The 27,597-nt window shown below is 35.7% G+C and overlaps 1 protein-coding gene across 1 annotated transcript; it reads right to left on the bottom strand.

The window, feature by feature from the left end:
• Positions 1-9: 9 nt before the first annotated feature.
• On the bottom strand, positions 10-27,597 carry LOC126880001 (short-chain specific acyl-CoA dehydrogenase, mitochondrial). Its single transcript, XM_050643508.1, has 8 exons — positions 27,301-27,597; positions 26,983-27,247; positions 26,673-26,793; positions 20,336-20,516; positions 11,398-11,558; positions 9,064-9,141; positions 5,599-5,846; positions 10-302 (listed from the first exon to the last, which is right to left on the bottom strand). The coding sequence occupies exons 1-8, from the start codon at positions 27,332-27,334 to the stop codon at positions 173-175; spliced, it is 1,218 nt and encodes a 405-aa protein (XP_050499465.1). The 5' UTR covers positions 27,335-27,597; the 3' UTR covers positions 10-172.

The following is a 27,597-nucleotide window of genomic DNA, read 5'->3' as shown; positions in this document are numbered from 1 at the left end:
TCAAACACGTTAATTAAAAAATTTATTTGTATATGACTATAAAAATCGAATACAAATCTCAGTACATTAAAACAAGTAGGTATAGCCTACAGGATTAGATATCAGATCAATCCTATCATCAATATTATATATGTTAATCTCAATTTTAAACATTGTATTTAACATGAACTTATTAGTTGACACCCATTTCTTTAATCAGGTTTCCAGCAATAACTAGTCTTTGAATTTCGGATGTTCCCTCATAGATTTCTGTTATTCGAGCATCCCTATAATGACGTTCTGCAGGCATATCTGATACGTACCTAAAAAATATTTTTAGTTTAAAATATGAATACAAATAAAAAGAACAAAAGGCTAAGTTTTCAATATAATAGCACATAAAACAACACCAAAAAATGTTATTCTACATCCTATCAGACTGAAAATAATGGGAACCTTCTCTGGTAACACCTCCGAGGCTTCTACAATTTGCAAGCCATAACGGATGCTGAGACTAAGGAAGATGAGGGAATTTTACAATTTAATAGACCATTCCAGGGTGACGTCATTTGACAGCGACTGATGGGCAAAATATTGTAAACAAATTAGGTTAAGTGTAGAAAACCATTGTTTAATTTAAGAATATGATTAAAATACCAGCGTTTTGTTCAGTTTGAAAGTGTTCCAGTAAAGGTAAAAGAGATAAAGTAAGTTTTTTTATAATACCAGTCGCATTTAAAGACCGAAATGTTTTAAATCACTATAATCACAATACACTGTAAACAGAACGACGATATGGGCCAAGAAAACTGATTTTCTGATTATACCGGGTTTTTGCATCCCCTACGAGGGTGTCCTATATCCAATATTTGAAATTTTTGTAGTTAAAACCACAGATTTTTTTATAATAAAGCGAGAAAATAGCAAAAATAACACCAAACAAAAACACAATTTTTGCCCCTCAGCAACGGTGTCGAAAGTCACGTGACCTGGAATGGTCAATTGGATAGCAGAGGCGCAAAACAGAAAAAAAATGGACATATCTGGAGGAGGCCTATGTCCAACAATGGACAAATCGGTTGATTGGTGATGATGAAACTAATAAAACGTTGTAAAAGATAAAAATATATTTATACTCGCACAAGCGAGGAAAACACTCATGAACATGACAACATTTTTTACAAGATCAGACTTTGGTCTAGAGCTCAGAATCCGAATGATCAGATGTTATGTGTTTTCTGTCTTGCTATATGATTGTGAAAGTTGGACAATGGACTCTGAAACAGGAAAAAGAATAGATGGCGTTGAGATGTACAGGGTGTTTGGTAAAGAATGAGCCATAGCTTAACCTCAGCTTCCTGAGGTTAAAATAGACCGATTTAAGCTAACTTACCTTAGTACAAAGTTTATAATAATCGAGATACAGGGTGTCAAAGTTAAACTTTTTTTTTATTTATTATTGAATATTTCCTGACAGGTACGAGATAACAACATGAAATTGGGTATGTGGGGGTTTTTTGGGTCGAGAAAACTAAATTCCCTACCAAAAATTATGTATTGCTCAGAGGGCGCCACATACGCCTTTCAGCACTCATTTATTACGTTCAATTTTTTTATCCCCCACTCTGTATAATTTTGACATTAAAATTTTTGTTCTTCTATTAGTTTTACTTAAAAAAGGTATACTTCTTTCATCTCCCTAAACTCAACCGTTTTCGAGATAAACGCATTTTAAATCTGCGAGACACCATTATTTTTAGCATATCATTGTAGTTACACCCGAAAAATAACTTAAAACCATAAATTTATCCAAAAATATATCGCAAATTTCTTCAAATGGAATTTGAGATGCAATGACATAATTTTGAGAACTGGCACAATTATTATGGTTTTAAGTTATTTTTCGGGTGTAACTACAATGATATTATGCTAAAAATGATGGTGTACCGCAGATTTAAAATGCGTTTATCTCGAAAACGGTTGAGTTTAGGAAGATGAAAGAAGTATACCTTTTTTAAGTAAAACTAATAGAAGAATAAAAATTTTAATGTCAAAATTATACAGAGTGAGGGATAAAAAAAATTGAACGTAATAAATGAGTGCCGAAAGGCGTATGTGGCGCACTCTGGGCAATACATAATTTTTGGTAGGGAATTTAGTTTTATCGACCCAAAAAACCCCCACATACCAAATTTCATGTTGTTATCTCATATCTACCTCTCAGGAAATATTCAATAATAAATAAAAAAACAGTTTAACTTTAACACCCCATATCTCGGTTATTATAAACTTTGTACTAAGGTAAGTTAGCTTAAATCGGTCTATTTTAACCTCAGGAACCTGAGGTTAAGCTATGGCCCATTCTTTACCAAACACCCTGTATATAGGGCGAGGCAGATAAAGGGCCTATTAGAAATATCTCGAGAACTAAAGGTATCTGTATCATGAAAATTGGAGTAAAGGGGTTTTGAAGACTGATCTACAAAATCTTATTTTAATAGTAATATGTGAGATAAATATCTGTAGAGCAAAAATAAGTTCGGCTAATGGATTAAGTCCACAGTCAGGAAATTCGATGACACACACACAAGACTGATCTATTTAATGAAAATATTTTCATCTATTTGGTACTTCCGGTTATACCGGAAGTTGCTTATAATTTCGTTTTTTTAATGGGACACCCTGTATATTTTCACATTTTTTGATTCCCCTTGATTTCTTCTTTCTAAAAATATGAGGTTTTGTAATATTATACAGGGTGATTTAAAAGATAATTAGGTACGTTTTTTTATTAATTTCGTAGCAATTTTCAAACCCTGTAGAATTGTAGTAGTTCGACATCAAAAATACTGTTTATGTTCAAATGATTTTACTATAGTCTACTATTGTTAAAAATTATTACTATAGCTAAATTTTTAATTTTAGTATACAGGGTTGGTCGAAACTCGGAATAAGTATTTTCTGAGTTTTCTTAAATGGAACACCCTGTATTTTATAGTGTTGTAATGAAATGTTATTTTATGGTACTTTTTAATATCTTACGCATTCCCTATACCTAACTGCTTTAATTTGTGCTTAATTGTTAATTGCACCAACAATTTCAACTACGTAGGTATTTTGATAGCTCAACCATTATTGGCAATTTCACGTATCAGTCTAGAGCCTAGATTAATATGTATTTATTTCCAAAAAAATATTTGTGATTGAATATTTTCACGGCCAACCTAATAAAATTTCACGTATTTTGTGTTGCAATTCATGTTTGGCTTGAATCACCAATAACTCACAAATTAAAGCAGTTAGGTACAATGAATGCTTAAGAAATTAAAAAGTACCATAAAATAACATTTCATTACAATACTAAAATACCATTTTTCCATTCCATTCCATTTAAGAAAACTCAGAAAATACTCATTCCGAGTTCCGACCAACCATATATACTAAAATGAAAAATTTAACTATACCAAAAATTCTTAACAATAGTAGACTATATTAAAAATCATTTGAACATAAATAGAGTTTATCATGTCAAGCTACAATTCTACATAGTGTGAATGTTGCTACGAAATTAATAGGAAAACGTAATTATCTTTTAAACTACCCTGTATAATATTACAAAACCTCATATTTTAAGAAGGAAGAAATCGAGGAGAATCCAAAAATGTGAAAATATACAGGGTGTCCCATTAAAAAAAACGAAATTATAAGCAACTTCCGGTATAACCGGAAGTAGCAAATAGATGAAAATATTTTCATTAAATACGTCAGTCTTCAAAACCCGTTTATTCCAATTTTCATGATTCAGTTGCTTTTAGTTCTCGAGATATTTCTAATATGCCCTTTATTTGCCTCACCTGTATACAGTAAGAGCCACCATACTAGACACATGGGTAGGTACCTAATTGCTATGTTTATGGGCTAATCCGGTCCGTTCTCAGATGTGACTTTCATCCCTGTCATGTTACTGTGAAGAAACTATTCAAAATAATTGTTTTTCGACACAAAAAATACAATAGTTAATAGTATTATTACTGTTTTAAAATAACTTTGTTCAAACACCAAGAATAGTACAATACTTTAAACCTTTTACAACTTTAACAAAATGACAACTATAAACGTCAAAATTAGATCAGCTGTATTTAATAGGGCTTTTCATTCACAGTCGTTTGTTTCGAGCCTCTGTCATATGTGTATAATCCGTGTAATATTATACACAGATTATACAACATATGACAGAAGCTCAAAACAAATGACAATCGATGAAAAGCCCTATACAGCTGATCTATTATTTGTCAACTATCTATGTTAATACAATTCAGTTTCTATAGGGCTTTTCGTTCACAGTCATTTGTTTCGAGCTTCTGTCATGTGTCACATAATATTAATATATCTACGTCATACGTCTTTGGTTTGTATCATTGGCAATATATTATGTGACACATGACAGAAGCTCGAAACAAATGACAATCGATGAAAAGCCCTATTCGCGGTGTGCAAGTACTTGGAGGAGATACGAGAAACGATTGTGCGCGAATAGCGGAGAAATATTGCAACTTTCTTAAATAATTCATATTGTCAATTGAAATTGTCAAATTGACGTATATTTCATACCTACTGTCATTGAACAAGAAAAATTGTATATTGCTCCACAATATTGATATGATATGCAATTATTATATGAAGGTAAATTAAATTAATTGTATTTTGCTTGCAGTACTGCATTTTAATAACTAATTTTATTTACTACATACAATTGTTTACGTTTTAATAACATAACCTGAATCTCATTTTTTCTTCTTATTATTTTTTTGGACTATGGCCTTGACAATTATCCAGTAACCAGGACTAATATAATTGGCCAATATAATTAAAAGTGCGAAAAATGTTGCTGAGCGTAGAAACCAGGTGTCGCTTTGCCGAACTTGCACGGTCCCAATACATTTTCTGACGTTCTAAACGTCACTTGACATAAAAATAAACATTGCAACAAGTGAAGGGTCCAGGGGTGAGAGCACGCCAAATAGAATTCTATTTTGCTGACGTCACAAAATCGAATTTCACAATGGGATAATCGACGGTTGCTAGGCAACGTGACGTCACTAAAATAGAATTTTATTTTGCGTGCTCCCACTACGACTGTAATAGCTCAATGTTCCTATGTGTCTAGTACGGTAGCTCTTACTGTATACAGACGGACCTTGAAAAATGGGTACAAAAAGTTTCTAACAATGAGGTACTTCGGGGCATGAACAAACAAAAAGAATTATTAAGAATAATCCAAGAAAGAAAAATACAATACTTGGGCCATGTGTTGAGAGGGGAAAGATAATATCGGAATCATATCAAATCATATTGGAAGGTGAAGTACAGGGCAAAAGATCAGTAGGAAAACGCCAGAACTCGTGGCTAAAGGACCTGAGAAGAAGGTTTGATCGCTCATCCGCAGAAATTTTTCGTGCAGCAGTTTCCAAAGCTACAGTTGCCATTTGGATTGCCAACCTTCGAAAGGAGACGGCGCAATAAGAAGAAGAAAGATGTAAAATTTTAACAAAACTAAGATTCTTGTTTTACTAATAGCTTTTAGTAGCTTTATAAACTTTGAAAATGAGAAGTACTTACCCCATTCCTCCTAAAATCTGTATACACTGATGACTTAAAAATGTGGCAGCTTCACTTGCTGCTAATTTAGCCATAGCTGCTTCTTTAGTATAAGGTTTCTTATTATCTTTCAGCCACGCAGCCCTCCAAGTTAATAATCGAGCTGATTCTAACTGTAATGCCATATCAGCTAATTTGTTCTGAATCGTTTGCAGTTTGGTAAGAGGTTTTCCAAAAGCCAAACGTTTAGAAGCATATTCGGCAGCTACCTATAGTTAGATTCAAATTATTTAAAATATTAGGGAATATAAGAAATATAAGGGGTTTTTTGCGACGTTCGTGATTGAGATAGTGCACCAAAATTTGGGAATAAGTACACCATGACATAACTAAATAAAATCCCCAGAGCCGGAAACCAGAGTGGGGGACGAGGGTAGTTATAAGGGGTCAAAGTCGCGGTTTTTATTATTATTTTTGTGACGCTCATGATGGAGATAGTGCACCAAAATTTGGGAGTAAGTAGGTCATGACGTAACTAAGTAAAATCTCCAGGGGTGGAACGCTGCTTGGGGTACAAAGGGGTGGTAGGCAGGGGTGAGTATAAAAATATAAGGGATTTTTTGCCGTTCGTGATGGAGATAGTGCACCACAATTTGGGAATTAGTAGATGACATTACTAAGTAAAATCTCCAGGGGCAGCACGCTGCGTGGGGGACAAATGTTGTGCTGCGTCACAAAAAAATAATACAAACTGCGATTTTGACCCCTTAAAACTACCCTCATCCTCAGGTCTGGTTTCCGCCCCTGGAGATTTTGCTTAGTTATACGTCATGAACTACTTACTCCCAAATTTTGGTTCACTATCTCGATCACGAACGTCACAAAATATCCCTTATAATTTTTATATTCACCCCTGCGCCCACCCCTTTGTCGGCAACGCCGCGCTCTGCCCCTGGAGATTTTACTTAGTTACGTCATGACCCGCTTATTACCAAATTTTGGTGCACTATCTCGATCACGAGGGTCACAAAAAAAATAATAAAAACCGCGACTTTGACACCTTATAACTACCCTCGTCCCCCACGGTTCCCGGGAAGGGGGGTTATCGTGGGAGGTCTTGTCACTGGGAATTTTCCGGCGTCAACTTATTTCTTAATGATTCTTTAGTCAAAATTCACTGAGAGCGAAATCGCAGCACGTTCTTTTTTTAACTAAGCACGAAATGCATTTTTTTCTGCACATTTACTATTCCGTAAGCATTTTACATCGTTTGAAATTCATATTTTATTACCAATATTTTTTTCTTTCAAAAACTATCAGAAGTAGTTCTGGTGACATTAATACATTAACCTGAATTTTTTCAGATTTTTCTGACTACTCTAAGACCACTTTTTGAAGCTTTGAAAATGATTTTTTCACTTTCTTAACAGTTTTAAACGCTTTTGAGATAGTGCTCTTTTTCCGGGTGTGAGTATATAAATATACTTTATTCAATTTAATGATATTATTACAGGTACATTACAGGTGTTACAGGTAGAAATTCAATAACCATGTCGAATTCGACAAAAAATTAGTGCAAAGGTATAATGGAACGCATATTTAAAATGGCATTATAATGTCATAATAATATTATTATTTAAAAAAAATGTTTTCTTTTTCAGTACAAAAATTTTTGTAACAGTTTGCCAATTTATTATACATCTAATATCTCTAATAATTGTTAATATTTAGTGGTCAACATATATCTGCATATTTATTTATATAATAAATAAATAATATATTATAATTATGTATGTTATCGAATTTCTACCTGTAACATCTATAGTGCAAAAATACGTATCTCACTTATATACTCTCGGACAAAATTATTGCATATGCATGTGGAATGAAATTTTTTGTGCTACTATCCTCAGCCCCCCTGTATCATAGGAATAGGATTTATTTTCGGAATGCCATTTTTTAAAGTATCACATAAATACTATAATCGGATTTAAAACTGATCTGGGCTATATACTGGCCAATATAATTTTTAAATTGAATCTCATCAAGATAAGTATTCACTATGCTGACGACAAGAAGAAGTGGATTAGCACCAATATGTCATATCCAATATAGCTTTCAAATGGCAAAACATGATCTTCTAAAATGTTTTCAATGTACATATCAGTTGACATTCGCCTAATCACCTTCACGTGTTCGGTATGTCCTTTCAAAGCAATACCACTCCGTAGCACTATGTCGCCACCACCAAAACTAACGTTCAGTATGAGGTTACAACTGACATACTGTTCGCCAACTCTTCTGTAGACGAAGTCTTGTAAATCTTGCTTCCATATGGTGAACGGTATGCCAGATGTAACCTCATACAGAGGGTTAATTTTGGTGGTAGCGGCATAGTGCTATGGAGTGGTATTTCTTGGTAAGGAGATACTGAACTTGTGGAGATGATTGGGTGAATGACAGCTGATATGTACATTAAAAACATTTTAGAAGATCATGTTTTACCATTTACCAGCCATATTGGATAACAAATTCGTGTACCATGACGCAGGTCTTAATGTCGGTAGAATAGTGAATACTTACCTTGATGAGATTCAATTTAAAAATTATATTGGCCACCATATAGCCCACATTAAATTTAGATCCGATTATACCATTTATATGAGACATTAAAACATCAGTTTCTGAAAAGAAATCCTATTTCTATGACACTGGGGGCAGCACAAATTTATTTATTTCATACGTTAATTTCAAAATATGCAAAGTTTTTGTCCGTGAGTGTATATTAGTTTATTTTTCAAATTGGCGCCTAATTTAAGCTTGTATTCTGTGTTTATATATATACTAATAATTAAATTGAATAAGATATATTTATATACTCACACCCAGAAAAAGAGCACTATCTCAAAAGCGTTTCAAAGTGTCAAAAAAGTAAAATAATCATTTTCAAAGCCTGAAAAAGTGGTCTTAGAGTAGTCAGAAAATCTGAAAAAAAATCCGGCTAATGTATTAATGTCCCCAAAACTACTTCTGATAGTTTTTGAGGAAAAAAAAATATTGGAAATACAATATGAATTTCAAACGAAGTAAAATACCTACGGAATAGTAGAGCTTTGTGCAGAAAAAATGCATTTCGCGCTTAATTAAAAAAAGAACGTGATGCGATTTCGCTTTCAGTGAATTTTGACTAAAGAATCATTAACAAATAAGTTGACGCCGGAAAATTCCCAGTGACAAGACCTCCCACGATAACCCCCCTTCCTGGGAACCGTGCCCCCACTCTGGTTTCCGGCTCACCTCAAAAAAGGTCGATATAAGGAATGGTAAAAACGACGCGAAATCAATATATAACCAACAAGTTATACAGAATAGATAACACAAACCAGATGTAGCTAAAACGAAAGAGGCGATTTAGACAAATGGATGGGAATTACATTTAAAATTCGATAATTTAAGGTTTATGCAATAAATGTAACGGGTACTCACTTCCAAAGATGCTTGTGCTATTCCTAAAGCTTGGCTAGCGATTCCAATTCTACCAGCATCGAGAGTCATCATGGCAATCTAAAAGTAAAAAATGCTCTAGGCGCAAGTTTACTAAAAAAAATCAGTATTTCTTATTTTAGGAAAAATATCGCATTAACCAAAGGTTATTAGTTACTTATATTATTAATATTGCATGGCTCACACATTAATAACATATCAAGCACATTTTTGTGAATTTTTTTCGAAGCTATGGTACAATTATTTTATTTTTAAATTAAATAAACATATTAAGTACAATTCAAAGAATATTTAGAAAAAAAATCAGTCCAAAATATTGAAAAATAAGCCATTGGTGACAGGCAGCTCACAAAAAAATGGATTTTGCGGTGGACATCAGAACTCGTCACTAGATCATACGAAACAAAAAATTCAAAAAGATTTAATTAGCTTATGAGTTTCACGAGGTCACAACGTCGAGTTTTTTATTTTTAATGATTTTTGAATTTTTGATGTCACTCAGAAATAAAAAAAAATGAAATTTTTGGTAAAATTTTTGTGAAAATCAACAGATTTATTATTGTTGAACAAAAAATAAGCAAAAAAAGAAAAATATCTCGACGTTGTTACCTCATGAAATGTCTAAAGAAAATCTGTGCAAAATATCAGGTAGATCGGCCGAGTATTTTTTCAGTTACAAGGTCCACCGCATTTGAAAAAACAGTTTTGAGAAAAATGCGTTTAAAGTTTTGAAAACTGCATCTTCATCTTCTTATTTGTATGCCAAATCGTAAAGTGATGCACATTGGAATATATTTTTTGGATCTATGAGTAATCTACAAAAGAGAAGGCGAACAGTTGTTTAACGTTTCTCACTACGATCAAGCGTGCTGGCGCGAAGTCGCGGCAAAGTGAGTCGAAGTTTCACGAGGTCACAACGTCGAGTTTTTTATTTTTAATGATTTTTGAATTTTTGATGTCACTCAGAAATAAAAAAAAAATGAAATTTTTGGTAAAATTTTTGTGAAAATCAACAGATTTATTATTGTTGAACAAAAAATAAGCAAAAAAAGAAAAATATCTCGACGTTGTTACCTCATGAAATGTCTAAAGAAAATCTGTGCAAAATATCAGGTAGATCGGCCGAGTATTTTTTCAGTTACAATGTCCACCGCATTTGAAAAAACAGTTTTGAGAAAAATGCGTTTAAAGTTTTGAAAACTGCATCTTCATCTTCTTATTTGTATGCCAAATCGTAAAGTGATGCACATTGGAATATGTTTTTTGGATCTAGGAGTAATCTACAATAGAGAAGGCGAACAGTTGTTTAACGTTTCTCACTACGATCAAGCGTGCTGGCGCGAAGTCGCGGCAAAGTGAGTCGAAGGTAGGGATATTCAACACGCTGTATCTCTGAGTATTCTTGAAAGTATGCACTTTTATTTGAAATAATAAAAAAAATTAAATATTTTAAACCATACCCTCCCCCCTTAACTACTCGCACTGGTTGCATTAAACCAATTTTTGTTTGATTCTTCGTTGTCGTCAAGACCAACGTGGGATGGAATGCATACAAATACATGTTTATTTGTTTCTTGGGCATATAGAGGTTCTAATCGTATAATTCTTCTATAAGAACAAAACAAAATATTTTGTTTGTATCATCAGAGGGCTTAACAAATACCTCCTGCGACTCATTATTCAGGGAAAAGTCGTAGGAAGACAATGTATTGGGCGTAAAAACTTTTCCTGATGACGCAACATAGAACAATGGACAGGTTTTCAGATGAAAGATCTATTTCGAGCGATTGCTGATAGAGAGAAGTTTCATTCTATTAAAACTTTAAAAAGGGGTAAACCCTGTAGTTGGCTGTATACCTTCAATATAACAACGTGGAATGAAGTAAACACTTCTGTTGTATGTAGGCATATGGATTTATTAAAATTCTTAAAATTTATCCACAAGGAAGTGGAAGTAAAAAACGTTTTCGGTAAAACTGACCATCATCAGTGTAAACGTCCAGTGCACAAGTAATTGTAACTAACCACTTCAATAGGTATAAAAACCTCTAAATTACATTATTGTTACATTCTATATTAAAAAGTAGTCGACATGTCTTAAGATTTTAAAGATCACATGTGAATGAATTTCATCCTTGCTCGAAAATAGCACAAGGTACTTGTGTTCTAGTGAGAGGTTAACGACCAACTTTCATTCTATTGTTTACGTTTACATGATGATAGGCAATGGCCAAAGACGGACACAGCAGATGGCACAACGAGAAGAAGGAATAATTCACATTTAAACTATCGAATAATGTTCTAAAATTGTCTTACCTTAAATCCGAATCCTGGTTCTCCCAAAAGATTCTCTTTTGGAACAGAACAATTGTCAAATATTAAATTACATGTTGAAGAACCCCTTATTCCTAGTTTATCTTCTTTTTTACCTAATTCTAATCCATTAGTTGGTTTTGGCACGATTATAGCCGAAATTCCTACAAATAAATCAGTCAAAATTCTGGATTATATCCTGTAGTGTAGGCCCTAAAAGAAATGTATACCAATCCAGAGCCGGATTTAAGGCAGTGGGGGCCCCTGGGCAGAATTGGTGTGGGGGCCCTACCTCCTACCATTAAAAAAATGTTGATCTACTTTTATAAATATAATTGTAAATAATAAAAAGTACAAGAGCTGCAACTTGTTACAGTAAAATATTGTAACAAAATAATTATTGACCTACCCTCGTATACCAGCTCCCGTCTCGGGACAGACAGAACACTATCGATGTTTCGAGATACGCCGATGCAGCGCCGATGACGTGCAAGCGGTCACATGGACATAGCTGGAGATATATAGATATTTCTGGAATATCTGTATCGCATATATAAATAGGACATATTTGTAAATAGAGTTAGTCTTAAGCTAAAGTTTGTAAAGTAAACTTGTATAAATATAAATAAAGTCGTATATAAATTACGAACCGCTAGTTTTATTGTAATTAGAAGTAATTACACTAATCACGCAACAGTGGTGTTAACGGTGTGGAGTGTAAATAAATGAAAAGTGAAAAAAAAAGACTTTTGAACTTTATTCGTCGAGAATAATCGGAGTGCGTTAATTGTTCGGTATTCGGAAAGACTTTTAAAAGACTTTTGAACTTTATTCGTCGTTAATAATTGAAGTGCGTTGATTGTTCGGTATTCGGAAAGACTTAGACATTTTGAAAAGTACGTGTGTGCCGACCAAAGATGTTGCTACAAGAACTGACCATAAAACAGCTCCGTGAACAATTAGAAGAGTACGAATTAGACAGCAGTGGGTGCAAGATAGTCCTACAAGCACGACTCAAGGATGTCCTCACGAAGAACGGAGATGACCCAGAGACGTTCCACTTCCAGTCAGCAGAACAAGTAATCTTATCGAAATTAAAAACTGTTTCTGAAACGATCGACGAGACTTCTCAAAAGATTGATGAAACTAGTAGAAAAAGCGACGAGAAATTCGAAAATGTTGCTAAAAAATTTGACGAGACTTCTCAAGTAATTAAAGAAGTTAGTAGACAGAATAACGAGAAACTTGAAGAAGTTAGTAGACAGAACAACGAGAAATTTGAAAGTGTTTCTCAAAAGATCGATGAAACTTCTAGAAAAAGCGACGAGAAATTTGAAAGTGTTTCTCAAGTAATTAAAGACGTTTGTAGACAGAATGACGAGAAATTTGAAGAAGTTTCTAGAACATTCGATAAGATGCAGAAAAGTGTAGAGACCGTAGAAGAAAAGATCAAACAACTAGAGAGCATGATAACCGATACAAAAGTACAACCATCAGTTAATGCAGCAGCGTTAGATCCTTTAGTGAAAGATGAACTACCGAGAGACGAAACGTCGCATAATATGAGATTCAAATTACCACCATTTGATGGAAAGTCCTCTTGGTCCATATATCTTAGACAGTTTGAAGCTATTGCGACCGCCAATCATTGGACCGAACAAGAAAAGGCTGTTTCCTTGACTGCTGCTTTACGAGGTGATGCTGCAGATATATTAAGGTCAATTCCCAAGGGTCAAGAAAATTGTTACCAGACCTTGTTCACTCGTCTAGAAAAACGCTATGGAGATGCCCATCTACAACAAGTATACAAAGCACAACTGCGAAGTAGAAGTCAACGAGCAAGTGAGAATCTGCAAGAATTTGAAGCAGATGTGGCTCGTGTGGTGCGGTTGGCTTATCCAGAGGTGCCAGACAGCGTTTTAGAAGAAATTGCAGTAGATACCTTCGTCAATGGGCTGAAAGATAATGAACTACAGAAAGCTTTACGACTAGCAAGACCGAAAGTTTTAGATGAAGCACTTGCTATTGCATTGGAACACGAAACGGCTAGTCAAACTTCACGAGGCCATAGAGTAAGAACCATTGAAGAAAGTGACGAACACAACGATGAACGTCTGGAGGAAATGATACGGAGAGTATTAAGTAATCAGATGCCAAAGAGACGCGAGCCTAGATGTTGGAATTGTGGAGACGTAGGCCACATTCGTCGTAATTGTAAGAAGATCGTACAGCCGTCGGAAAACTAGAGCGGGTCGACACCAAGGGGCAACTGCCGACCTCGAGAACTAGAGCCCCCATAGTAACTGTCAACCTTACGTCCTCCGGTGGAATCCACAACTTATACATCGAAGGTCGTATCAGTAATAGATGTAGATCATTTTTGGTGGATACAGGTGCAACGAGAACTATCGCACGTCCAGATGTAGTACGAGACCATAATAAATTATCACCTGCAACAGTAAAGCTTAGAACAGCGACTGGTGAGCTAATTAATACATATGGCGAGGCTAATATGTCAGTATCCATTGGCCAGACCACAGTTGAACATCAAGTATTAATTGCCGAGATCTCCGACGAGTTCATATTGGGGATGGACGTACTACGAAAAGTGGGGGCAATATTGGATGTTCAAAATGGAGTTCTCAGGATCAACGGTGAAGAGTTGCCCTTTCACGACGACAAAGAAGATGTCATCCGCTTACTAACTACATGCGACGTAACCATACCCGGTAATAGTGAGAAAATTCTGATGACCATGCTTGATGGACACTGCCGAGAGGGAAGTTTAAGGATGGTCGAAGATGTAGAAAATGTCGAGTTCCTAACGGCGAAAACTTTGGTAAAAGTTCGAGATGTCATCCCTGTAAGAGTTATGAATTTAAGGGAAACTGCTATTAAGTTAAGTAGAGGAGCTTTGATCGGACAGTGTGTTCCCGTGGCTTCAATTTGCTCTATGAATACCAATGAGAAATCATCAAAGTCAAAGTATCCAAAAGACCTTGTCGAGATGATCATTGAAAGATGCCAAGACCTTGACTATGAACGAACGGAAAAAGTAAGGTCTATGCTGATAGAGTATCAAGATGTTTTTGCTATTGATAAGAAGGATAAGGGCAAAACAAGCATAGTAACGCATAAAATAAATACCGGAGACGCTCAGCCAATCAGACAACGGCCTAGACGACTTCCATTTGCGAAAAGAGATGAAGCCGAAGAGATTATCAAGGATATGGACAAACAAGGGGTAATTGAACCATCGAACAGTCCATGGACATCACCAGTAGTTCTGGTAAAGAAGAAAGATGGTTCAACGCGTTTTTGTATCGACTACCGCCAGCTCAATGCGGTAACAAAAAAAGATAGTTATCCTTTGCCCAGAATAGACGATACATTGGATACTCTCTCCGGTTCTCGTTGGTTTTCCACACTCGATTTAAAAAGTGGATATTGGCAAGTAGACATGGAGCCAGCCGATCGGGAGAAAACCGCATTTTCGATAGGATCAGGGCTTTGGCAGTTTACGGCTATGCCGTTTGGTTTATGTAATGCCCCTGCCACATTTGAAAGATTAATGGAGGCAGTTTTAAGAGGTCTAACATGGAAAACATGCCTGGTTTACTTGGATGATGTAATTGTGGTTGGAAGGTCCTTTGATGAACATGCCAAGAATCTAATAGAAGTCTTTCAACGATTGAGGGCAGCGAACTTGAAGTTAAGTCCGAAGAAATGTCACATGTTTCGACGAGAAGTTAAGTATTTGGGACATATTGTATCGAGTAATGGTGTAACAGCTGATCCCGAAAAGATTGAAGCAATTAAAGATTGGCCAGTACCAAAAGATAAACATGAAATTAGAAGTTTCCTTGGCCTATGTACATATTACCGACGATTTGTCAAAGGATTTGCCAATATCTCCAAGCCCCTAACAAAGTTGACGGAGGAGGGCAAAGAATATACATGGAGTGAAGAGTGCCAAAAAGCTTTCGAACAACTACAAATGGCTCTGATCAGTGCACCGATATTAAGCTACCCGGGACAGGCAGGAAAATTTGTTTTGGATACCGATGCTAGCAACAGTGCTATAGGAGCTGTTCTCTCCCAAATCCAGGACGGACAGGAAAAAGTCATCGCTTATTTCAGCAAAGTCCTGTCGAAACCGGAAAGAAACTATTGCGTTACCAGAAGAGAACTGCTGGGTGTAGTGAAGGCTTGCGAACATTTCCATAAATACTTGTATGGCAGAAAGTTCCTTCTTCGCACCGATCACGCTGCTCTAAAATGGCTCATACAATTCCGTAATCCAGAGGGCCAGATGGCAAGATGGTTAGAACGATTACAAGAATATGATTACGAGATAGAACACAGGGCCGGAAGAGTTCACTCAAATGCTGATGCCCTTTCGAGACGACCATGCAGTGCGAATTGTAATCACTGTGCCAAATTAGAGGAACGATTTTGCCCCGTGAGACGAACCACCGTAATTAATGAGCAATGGCAGCCCCAACAGTTACAAGACGCCCAAGAAGATGATCCATGTATAAAAAGAGTATTGGATTGGATGCGGCAAGGTGAGAGACCTAGTTGGCAGAACATTAGTGCATGTAGTCCAGAAGTCAAGGCCTACTGGAGCCAATGGAATTGCCTGGTACTAAAAGATGATCTTCTGTACAGAACCTTTGAGAACGATGATGGTACAGAATCTAAGCTTCAGTTAATTGTACCTAAAAGTAAAGTGTCAGAAGTATTGCGTCAGTTGCATGACGGTACATCAGGTGGACACTTTGGTATTACGAAGACTCTGCAAAAGGTTCGAGAACGGTTCTATTGGGTGAACTGTAAAGATGATGTAAGAAGATGGTGCCGAAAATGTGAACCGTGTGCATCCGGTAATGGTCCGGTTGGTAAAAAGAGAGCACCCATGAGACAGTACAATGTTGGAAGTCCTATGGAAAGAGTAGCTATCGACATTGCAGGTCCATTTCCAGAAACCGATGCTGGAAATAAATACATCCTGGTAGCCATGGATTATTTTACAAAATGGACTGAGGCCTATGCATTACCAAATCAAGAAGCTGCTACCGTTGCAGAGGTACTTGTTAAAGAATTCTTTAGCCGATTTGGTGTTCCCTTGGAGATCCACTCCGACCAAGGGCGAAACTTTGAGTCAGCTCTTTTCCAAAACGTTTGTAAATTGATTGGTGCCAATAAGACCAGAACAACACCCCTGCATCCTCAATCAGATGGGATGGTCGAGAGGATGAACCGAACGATGGGTAAACACTTGTCCAAAGTTGTATCTGAACATCAGCGAGATTGGGACCAACACATTCATTTATTCCTGATGGCCTACCGCTCGGCCGTAAATGAAACTACAGGTCAAACACCAACCTGCCTGATGTTGGGTCGTGAAGTTCGGTTGCCCTGCGACCTAGAGTTTGGCTGCGGACCTTCCGAGGAACATGTTGCAGGCGAAGACTACGTTGACCGCCTGAAATTACGAATGAACAACATTCATGAACTTGCCCGACAACACATCCAGATAGCCAGTGACAGAATGAAAGATCAATATGATTCTCGATGCAAGAATGAAAGCTTCGAAGTAGGTGATCTTGTCTGGCTTTATAATCCGCAACGTCGTCGAGGCTTGTGTCCTAAACTGCAAAGACAATGGGAAGGTCCGTATGAAGTTAAGAAGAAAATAAATGACGTAATATATAGAATTAAGAAGTTGCCAAACGGTAAACCAAAAGTTATTCACATAAATCGTCTTGCACCATATGCTGGCTCAAATGAAACAGAAGAAGCACGAGTCCTCCAACAGGAGATGAAAGATGTCGCACAGCCAAGTTTTAATCAATTTATGTCAAATTACGCAGAAAGAAAGAGTGCTAGATTCGGCGTGACCACAGAAGTTCAGCAAGATCTGTTTGGTGTTCCAGAAAACGTCTCTCTAGCCCACTGTGTTGCACAAGACCTCGAGATGACTAAAGGAATCTCGTCCGTATTCAATAGAAAGTTCGGCCGCCTGGACGAGTTAAGGAATCAACAACCTAAAATTGGAAGAGTATTGCGATTGGAAGATGGTCCTCGATCTTTGCTGTATATAGTGACCAGGAAGTCTTATACGGACACGCCAAGCTACGAGAACATATGGCGTGCTCTAACTAATTTGAAGAAAATGGTCTGTAATTATGACATCAAAGATTTGGCTTTACCAAAAATTGGCCATGCAGTAGAAAATCTGGATTGGAAGATTGTGAGAAGCATGCTGGAAGTGATCTTCAGAGAAACTGGCGTACGGATTACTGTGTGTTGCATGAACCCGAAGATGTCATACCCTTCAAAGACGGTAGACTGTTACTTCTTTTCTAGGGGTGTATGCAGAGCTGGAGAATCCTGTAGATTCCGCCATCCTGGGCCATCTAGAGTTGCTGATCGGGACGCTCAGATCTTAAGAGGGGAGCAGTGTAACAAAATAATTATTGACCTACCCTCGTATACCAGCTCCCGTCTCGGGACAGACAGAACACTATCGATGTTTCGAGATACGCCGATGCAGCGCCGATGACGTGCAAGCGGTCACATGGACATAGCTGGAGATATATAGATATTTCTGGAATATCTGTATCGCATATATAAATAGGACATATTTGTAAATAGAGTTAGTCTTAAGCTAAAGTTTGTAAAGTAAACTTGTATAAATATAAATAAAGTCGTATATAAATTACGAACCGCTAGTTTTATTGTAATTAGAAGTAATTACACTAATCACGCTACAATATTAAAAATAATAGTAAGATGTATGGTTAAAGTCCGGGAACTTTTCGAGATATTTTAATTGAAAATTTCTTGAGTATGTGGGACATATCTAGTTGCATTAAGACATCGTGACCAATGCTCATTGTAAAGAGATGATTCAAACACTCTTGGTGATTCAAACACATCATAGACCGAAGTCGATTTTTAATTAACTTAAAATTTAAGAAAGATCTCAGAAATAAGTATAAACAAAGTGTAACCTCAACATTTGGAAAAGCATTATTCATATTCTTTTATTTTAGCAATTGGTACATTTGAAGTTCTTGGCTTATATTTTATGAGCCGATTTCCTCTTTAAATGAATTAAAGAATCTTACAAACTGTACCAGATGGACACATAAGTTTTCATCTAAATCATTGCTAAAAATTTTGGTAAGCTTTAGTGAGTGAGCTTCAATTTCATTGAGAGCTAAATTTCTCTGACTTAAAGAGGTAACATTTTGAGTTATAAACTTCTCAGATGTTTGCATATCTTTCGAAATTGTCACGTATTGACTGTATAATTTATTTAAGTGATCTATTTATTAAGTGATTTATTTATTTAAGTGCTGCCACTCCTGAATTAAGGTCAATATTTGGATCTATAATAATACGACTTGTGCTGTATGTCCTCCCTAATATCCTCTCTGTTTCCAGTAAACACATTCGATTATAGGTACAAAATTTTGGATAATGCTGCTTTAATCTGATTATGACCTTTAACTAGTTATTTTGCGGCATTACCTGCATGACCATCTAGTAGTATTTGCTCTTTTAAGAACAATAATATTTTTGCCACGGTCTGCGTTGCTGTCGCTTAAAGACGCAGCTTTTAAACATTCTGTTAAGTTGTATCTATATGTAGAGGAACTGAAAAATACATATAGCTAAGAAATTAACGAATGCTGTGCTATGCTATTGCATGATAACACTCAGTTGCATCTTTTGAAACTAAATTTAGAGAGTGGGCGACACGGAGAATCCACAACTCCAAGATATTAAGGTACGTATCCAAACGTGGGTGCTCTGTGCTCGGTGTAGCAGCTCCACATAGTGGATACGTTGGTGCTCGCAACATGCGCTCACCCTCTTTGATTCAACCGGTTTGAGGTTTATATGTAGGGGAGCGCATGCCGTATCCATTTGAGCAGCTACACCGAGCACGGAGCACCCACGTATGGATATGTACCTTTTTGTTCTATAATTTCAGCCTGAACACCATTGTATTTTCCACTGATAATTAACGCATTAACGTAGGACGGTCTCCTGCAGTTTTTCAAATCGATATCATGTTCTTGCAAAAATGTCATTAGAGATTAAATATATAATATATCTTCTGCTTTATGACCGCGATTTGGCAAAAATATGGTAAACCTTTCTACAGGAGTGAAACCTTCTATGTAACGAAATATCACAGTTAAGTGATTGGTATGAACTGAATAATATTTTGACTTCTTAATCTTTGAAACTATTTCATTTAATACGTTTTGGCCCATCGGATGTACAATTTCCTCGTATATGGTTGATGAAAGATAGTTGACATGTCCGCTTCCAGGATTTTAATATGTTTTTAAAATATGGTGCTTCAAAAATTGATCATATTCAGCTAATAACTGGAGTATTCCCAATTAATTTTCATTTTGTGATGAACTCAACAACTCATTTTCGCTGCAAAATGCTAAATCTCGTTCACAAATAAACTTTATAACACTAAAATTAGTCTTTGAGTTACCATTTTTCAATAAATCTTTTTTCTTCGGCCTGTTTTGCTATTTCAGTATCAATACGTCAAATTCTTTCGTGTGCCAAAACTCAGATGGAAGGATGGTGTAGATGAGGATGGTAGAAAAATAGGTGCAGCAAACTGGCAACAGTTGGCAATGGATAAAACTAACTGGCGTAATAGACTTGGGCAGGTCGAGGCTCTTTTATAGGGCTGTAGCACCATTGATGATGATGATTATATCCTGTAGACTGTCGGAATTTCATCAAGATAGAGTCATTGTTAAAGATGATACAACCAAAATATGCCTTCAATGAGTATGATAGCGCCTTACGATAATATAATTTTGATAGAATAGGATAGGATATTACATTACATGGTATTCAACTTGATAGATTTTAAAAATATTTGCTAGCTTACCCTTATGTTTGAGCCCTTTGTCCGTTGTAGCTAATATAACGGCAGCTTCACTTTCATACCCATTAGTTATCCAAGATTTAGTACCATTCAGAATAAATTTATCACCATCTAATCTGGCAGTTGTAGAAGCTGCTCCAGCATCTGAACCGTTTCCTGGTTCTGATAATGCAAAACAGCCTACCTGTGAAAAATTGAAATTCTTGATAAACAAATAAAACAAAAGTATATTCAAAAACATAGCATTTATTAGAAATGTATGTGTTATACACATATACAGTGAGGGGCGAAATTATGGAACAAATAAATTTTTTCGAGAATATTCGAGATATTAATACAAAATACATTTTACTACTGATAGAAAACAGAAAAAAAATGTTTATTTAACTAAACGAAATTTGTTTTTGCTTAAATTAAATGTTCCTGCCTCTTAGCAATAACTGAACCTAATATTCTTGAACATTGGTTATGGATCACTTCAGAAGCTATATTATGAATTTCCAATCTAGTTATATTTTTTAAATCTTGTACATTTTGTGGTTGTTGATCAATGTAAACTTTTAATTGTAAGTAACATCTGCAGTTTGGATGATGCAGTTCCATCTAAAGAGAAGGTTGCTTGATCAGGAAAAATGATTGGGCAAATGAAGCGTGGATTTTGATTACATAAATCCTGCATTATTTCGCAACACTGCATTCGGCAATCTGGATCCTCCTCATTGTTGATCTGGACATTATAAATTTATAATTTATTATGATATATTATAAATTTTATACTGTTCTGAAGCTATTTCCTTGTGGCATTTTTGGCTATTCTAAATGGGAGATAAGCCACAATTTAACTAAAAAAATGATTTTATTAACGTTTTGACGATACCACACATACAGTACGACCCCGATTATCCGTGCTCCTCGGGACCGGAGGTGGCACGGATAATTGAAAAGCACGGATAATCCGAACATATATTTCTTATGTATAGTACATATGTACATATACACATACATATGTACCTACCATTAAAAGATAACAGTTTTACTGTATTTTAATATTTTGTATTTTGACAACGACATCCGATGTGGATAATGAATATATCCAATCCTGTTACTCCGTGAAGGAGCATAGGGCATCCACGAAGCTTCTCCATTCTCCTCTATTTCTGGCCATGGTTGCTATTTCTCCCCAGGTTTTCTTCATACTTTTGTGGTCTTCTTCAACGGTACTCCTCCATGTTTTGGTCGGGCGTCATCTGCTTCTTCGTCCTACTGCATTCCATTTGAGTGCCTGTTTTGTTATATCTGCATTTTCTTTTCTCAGTGTGTGTCCCAGCCAGTTCCATCTTTTCCTCTTTATTGTTGTTCTGATGGGTTCTTGTTTGGTTTTTTTCCATAGTGCTACATTTGTTATGGTATTGGGCCAGTATACCTTTAGAATTTTACGTAGACATCTATTTACAAAAACTTGGATTTTATTTACATTTCCGTCAGTTATTGCCCATGTTTCACTCCCATAAAGTAGCACAGTTTTCACGTTACTATTAAATAGCCTTATTTTAGTATTTTGGCTGATCTGTGTTGATCTCCATATATTTGCGAGGGTTCCAAAGGCTTGTTGTGCTTTTCGTATTCTATGTTTAATATATGCTTGAGCTCCACCTTTTGCACTGATTATACTGCCTAGGTAGCAAAATTCTTGAACCTGTTTTATTTCTTGTTGGTTGTATGGTTTATCACAGTTAGTTACTCCTATTCTCATCTCTACTGTCTTGTTCGTGTTGATTTTAAGACCCACTTCTGCCGATTTCACCTCTAGCTTCCTTAACATGCTCTTCATATCATCTATTGTGTTCGCTACGAAACAGATATCATCTGCGTATTCCATATCTGCTAGTTTCTTGTTCTGAAGGTAGTTCCAAGGGATCCCATTTTTTCTTTCAATTGTTTTTTCCAGTATATGATTAAGACATATATTGAAGAGCAAAGGTGACAGTATGCAACCTTGTTTTAAACCTACTTCAATTGGTATTTTATCTGTCATTTGCCCTTTATGCAATACCTGACATGTTGTTTGCTGATACATCATTTTGATTATTCCAATGATCTTTGGAGGTAATCTATTTAGTCTTAAGATTTTCCACAGGGCTGTATGTTTTATGCTGTCGAAGGCTTTAGCAAAGTCTATAAAGGCCATTATCAAGGCTGCGTTCTTCTCTATAGTTTCGTTTATGATGATTCTTGCCGTCGAACTTTGGTCTATACAGGATCTTCCCCTTCTGAAACCCGCTTGTTCTTTTCTGAGAGTTTTGTCTATTATATTGTTGATTCTTTGATGAACAATAAATGCTAATATTTTATTTATGGAACATAACAGCGTTATTCCTCTCCAGTTTTCGCGTCCCCTTTTTTTGGAAGCTTGACTATAATTCCATTCCTTAGGTAGGATTTCTTCAGTCGATACATCTGCTAATAATGGTGCTATTAGGTCCACGGTTCTCTCAGTGTCCGCTTTCCACAGTTCTGCTGGGATATCGTCCATTCCCGCTGCTTTGTTGTTCCTCAGGTGCCGGATTGCTTCAGCTATTTCTTTTTTCGTTGGAATTTCCTCGTTTATCCTTAGATAATTTTCATTTGGCTCTACGTCGTTACCCTCTTGGAACGGCGGCTCATTTTCTTCTTCTGTCATAAGTTCGCTATAGTACTCATGCCATCTTCGTGTTTGCTCTTCAGTTGTTGTAAGCAGTTGTCCTTGTTTGTCTTTTAGTGGTTTGTCACTGTTGAAGTTCTTATTTGCAAGACGTTTAGTGGTTCTATATAGCTCTCTCTGATTATTTGTTTCGGCTGCCTCTTCTGCTAAGCGCGCCATCTTCTCTGTCCATTTTCTTTTGTCATTTCTAGCGCTCTTTTTTACTTGTTTATTTGTATCTGCATACTCTTGGGTTATTCTGATTCTATCTTCTAATTTTTGTATTCTATTTAGTTCGGCTTTTAAGTCTTTCCTCTTTTTTATCAGTTGCCATGTGTTATCACTTAGCCACTCTGATTTCTTTTCTTCGTTGTAGCCCAACACTTCTTGTGCGGTTTGGTGTACAGCCTCTTTGATCATCTCCCATTTGTTTGCTATATTTGTCTGTGTGTTGTTTACAGTTTCTGTGTTCAACTTTATTTTGTTACTCCACATTTTTTGGGTTTCACTGTCTTTCAGTTGTTGTATATTGTATCTTCTTCGTTTGTTATATTGTTTACTCCCGCGTTTTGCCTTAATTTTTACTTTTATTTCTGCTATTAGTAGGTGGTGATCACTTCCTACATCTGCTGATCTTTTATTTCGTACATCTAGAAGGCTACTTCTCCATTTTTTATTAATCAAAATGTGGTCTATTTGATTTTGCGTTTTATTATCTGGTGATATCCAGGTTATTTTGTGGCAGTCTTTGTGTGGGAAAATCGTTCCTCCAATGACAAGATTGTTTTCTAGGCTAAGTTCTATGAGTTTCTCTCCATTGTTGTTTCTATTCCCTAGTCCATGTGTTCCCATGCATGTTTCCACTCCCTTGTTGTCTTTGCCAACTTTCGCGTTCAGATCTCCCATGACTACTAGTATATCTCCTTTGTTCACCTTTCCGATAGTATCTGTTAATTGTTGGTAGAAATTTTCTTTCTCATCTTCTGCGCTTACCTCTGTCGGTGCGTAACATTGAATAACGGTTATCTTTCTTATTTGAGAATTGAATTGTGCTACTATTAGTCTGTCTGATATATTATCCATATATTACCATTTTATTAGCCCTCTTTTTGCCTCTTTACTTAGAAGGATCCCAACTCCATTCCTCCTGTCTTCTTTTATATCGTTTCCTGAGTGTAACAGCACTCCTCCGTTTGATATGGTTGTCTCTCCTTGCCCAGGCCATCTTATTTCAGATAGCCCCATAATGTGTATCCTTAATTCTTCCATTTCTTTTACTACTTGCGCTAGTCTTGACGCTTCATACATGGTCCTGACGTTCCAAGCTCCGATTCTGTAACGTTTTTTGAGATAAAAGGTATTATTGGGTTTGTTTTGCTTCGCTTCAGTTTCATTGATTTTAGAGTTTAAGGTGAGTGAGTAATCAGCTCTCTGCACCCGAGAGTCCGTTTCTTCTTCTGTTTCCTGATTGTCCTCTTCATTTTGCCAATAATCTGTTTTATTTTTGTATGTTTTTTGCATTCTATCTGATAATTCATTTTCTTCCTCGTTTTTCCAATTTCTTTGCCTAATCGTCATCATAGTTCTGGGTTTCGTTTCAGCCTTTAGTTTTTTAACTTGTTTGCCTCTGTGAGTTTCTGGGACCTATGATCCCACTTCATTTTCTTCCCGTTCACTTCTAATTTCGATAACCCACTTTTACGATAGCACCTTTTTTCTTTTCTTCTCTGGCTATATCTCTCATATTTTTCTGGATTTTTTGTTCATTTCTTGTAAGTTCCGAGTCTATGAAAATGTCTTTTCCCTTTAGCTTTGCTTTTCCTTGGAGTATCTTTATTTTGTCATTCCATTCTACCATTTCGACTATGCATCTATCTTGTCCTATCTTCTGCGCTCTACGTATCTTTGTTTTCAAAAGAAGTTCTGTCTGAAACATTGTTTCCAAAGCTTCTTCGAGTGTATCTTCATTATCGGTATTCGTTGTAAGTCCAGTTATTGTTAAGTTGTTTCGAATTTTTTGTTTTTCCATCCTTTCCATCTTGTCCTCCACTTCCTTTATTTTGTTATGTAGTTCTTCTTTTTCTCTCGTCCATTCTTCCTTCATTTGGGTGATTTCCTTCGCCATGCTTTTCATTTCCTCTCGGTTCTTCTGCAGCTCTTTTTTGGTGTCCTTTATGTCCTCTCTCATTTCCCTGATGTCATTTTTAATTTCTCTCTTTATTTGTGCCATATCCTCATGTAAGTCTTTTTTAAGATCGCGCAGCATTTGTTTGATTTCATCCATGCTGGGTTCTGGCTGTTTTACCTTTTCTTTATGTTGAGGTGATCTGGCTACTAATTTGCTTTCTTTGAGAAATTCCTGCTCTTCTTGTGACGAGTTATGCTCGTTCCTACCCCTATTCATGTACTAGTAAAATACCTAATTAAATGAAGAGAAGAAATGCCAAAATACTAAAACATGGAAAAACAGATTTGTTTATTTATTAATTGTTAATTTATTATTATTAATTATTAAGCCGGCCCTGTATCTGGTTAGCAATGTTTGTCTATAGTTCTAACTTCTTCTTGGCTGCTTCGTAAATTAGGTACTTTTTTCTACAAATTAATCGCAAATTAATTACTTTTATCTAAATTTTTTTTACACTTCGCAAGCGATAAGGTCCCCTCTCCGGTCGACCCGGCGGAAGAAAAAAGACCTTCTTTTGTGCTTTTATTTATATATGAAATTGATATTATCAAAATTGTTGCTTACTTACATATAGACTTTTAATGCACATAATCTAAGGCGTTTACCACTCACAAACTAAGAGATGATGTTGTTTAAATTTTCGGATTTGTATTTCCTACGTAATTTACACTTTAAATCAGAGCGATTTTACTTCGAACTTTCCGAACTTACTACTTTCGAAGTTTTATAACATAACTTTTAGTATTTTACAAACATTATACAAGCCGGTGGCTGATGTGAATAATGAAACGTTAATAAAAACAATTTTTTTAGTTAAATTGTGGCTTATTTCACATTTAGAATAGTTAAATTTTATACTGATTGATATTTCTCTTTTTTTAATACAAGATTTATATTACCATGGTTTTTGGATACATAGCATCCATCTGCTTTCGAATACATAGGAAAGAAAAGGACAAGAGTATATTTAAAACATTTATGCTATATTTTCTTCACCTTGCAAAAATGTAATCTCTAATTAAAATAAAAAGAAATTAAAATTATTACTAACTTATACAATAACTATGTTGGGTTTTCGATTAGATATAGGCCACTGAAGGAAGCGCTAAAATCAGCAGCAATGAAAGCAGAGGACAGAGCGACGGAGCTAGAATTGGTGAGAATCAGGTGCATTAGCATGGGAAGTGGGGACCATCTGGTACTCGAAGGCACACAGTGTTGGCATATATTTAATTTATAACTAAACATGTATCATCACCATTCAAGCAGAGTAGTTCATATTGTTAGGCCAAAATATTTGCTCAAAGTAACCAGGCTAAAAATTCCTTTAATCTTTCTTCTACCCCAAAATTTAAAAATAAAAATATTTTATTTACAATTCCTTTTGTGTGCGAAATATAATCTAAACCATACAAAAAATATTACTGATTGGTCACGTTAAGTTTAGTTACACCGTTCCGCATAGTACTAACCCTATCTCCATTAGTAAAAGGTATAATATATTTTTCTTTTTGTTCTTTACTTCCCCATTGCTGGATTGGTCCAGTGTACAAAGAATTATTAACAGACATAATTACTCCTGCAGATGCACATCTAAAACATACTTTTTAATATTAATATTCAATGTTTCATACTACTACTTTAGAACCTGTATACTCGACATTGTTTAACGCTGTGTTTTACTTGATACAACCTGATAACATGTTAAACAAAATGCTTATAGGTAACAGTTAAACCACAGCGTTAAGCGCTCATATGTACGGGCTCTTAATAATGATATACCCCCTAGATATCTCCTCCATTCCGATAGCATATGCTAAATAGTCCAGTCCTGTACCATTTAACTCCTCGGGTACAGCCACTGCCATTAAACCCAGTTCACCCATTTTCTTGATTTGTTCTTTTGGATATAAATGCTCTCTGTCTATTTTTGCCGCAATTGGTTTTAATTCACCTTCCGCAAAGTCTCTACAGGTTTTTTGTAGCATTTGATGTGTTTCTGGTAAGGCACTTAGGGAGGCTATACCCCTTTTCATTTGGTAATGTACTAAAAATTCGTATAATTAGCTTAAAATATACACAAATGTAAATTATTCTTACCCAAATGTTTTAAAGTCTTATTTAGAAGAGCCATTTTTGAACTCTGTTTAAATTTTTAAATTTATGGACTTTGAACTTAGTAATTATTAAAAAGATTATACCTCCTCATCTATGATTATACCTAAGTAAATATATTTATGTATATTGGTTTGAAACTTAGTCAAAACACATTTTTTTTTATAAAACAGTCTAAATTTAAACCTTGCTTAGAATATTAGTATAAATAAAATGACAAAAATAAAAAATAAATAAAAGTTATTGTTTACTAATAAATCTTGGTTGGCAAATCATTAATCA

Source organism: Diabrotica virgifera, chromosome 2 (genome assembly GCF_917563875.1).
Source record: "Diabrotica virgifera virgifera chromosome 2, PGI_DIABVI_V3a".
NCBI lineage: Eukaryota > Metazoa > Arthropoda > Insecta > Coleoptera > Chrysomelidae > Diabrotica > Diabrotica virgifera.
Note: the sequence above shows the minus strand (reverse complement) of the source record. Positions and strands in the feature narration are given on the sequence as shown.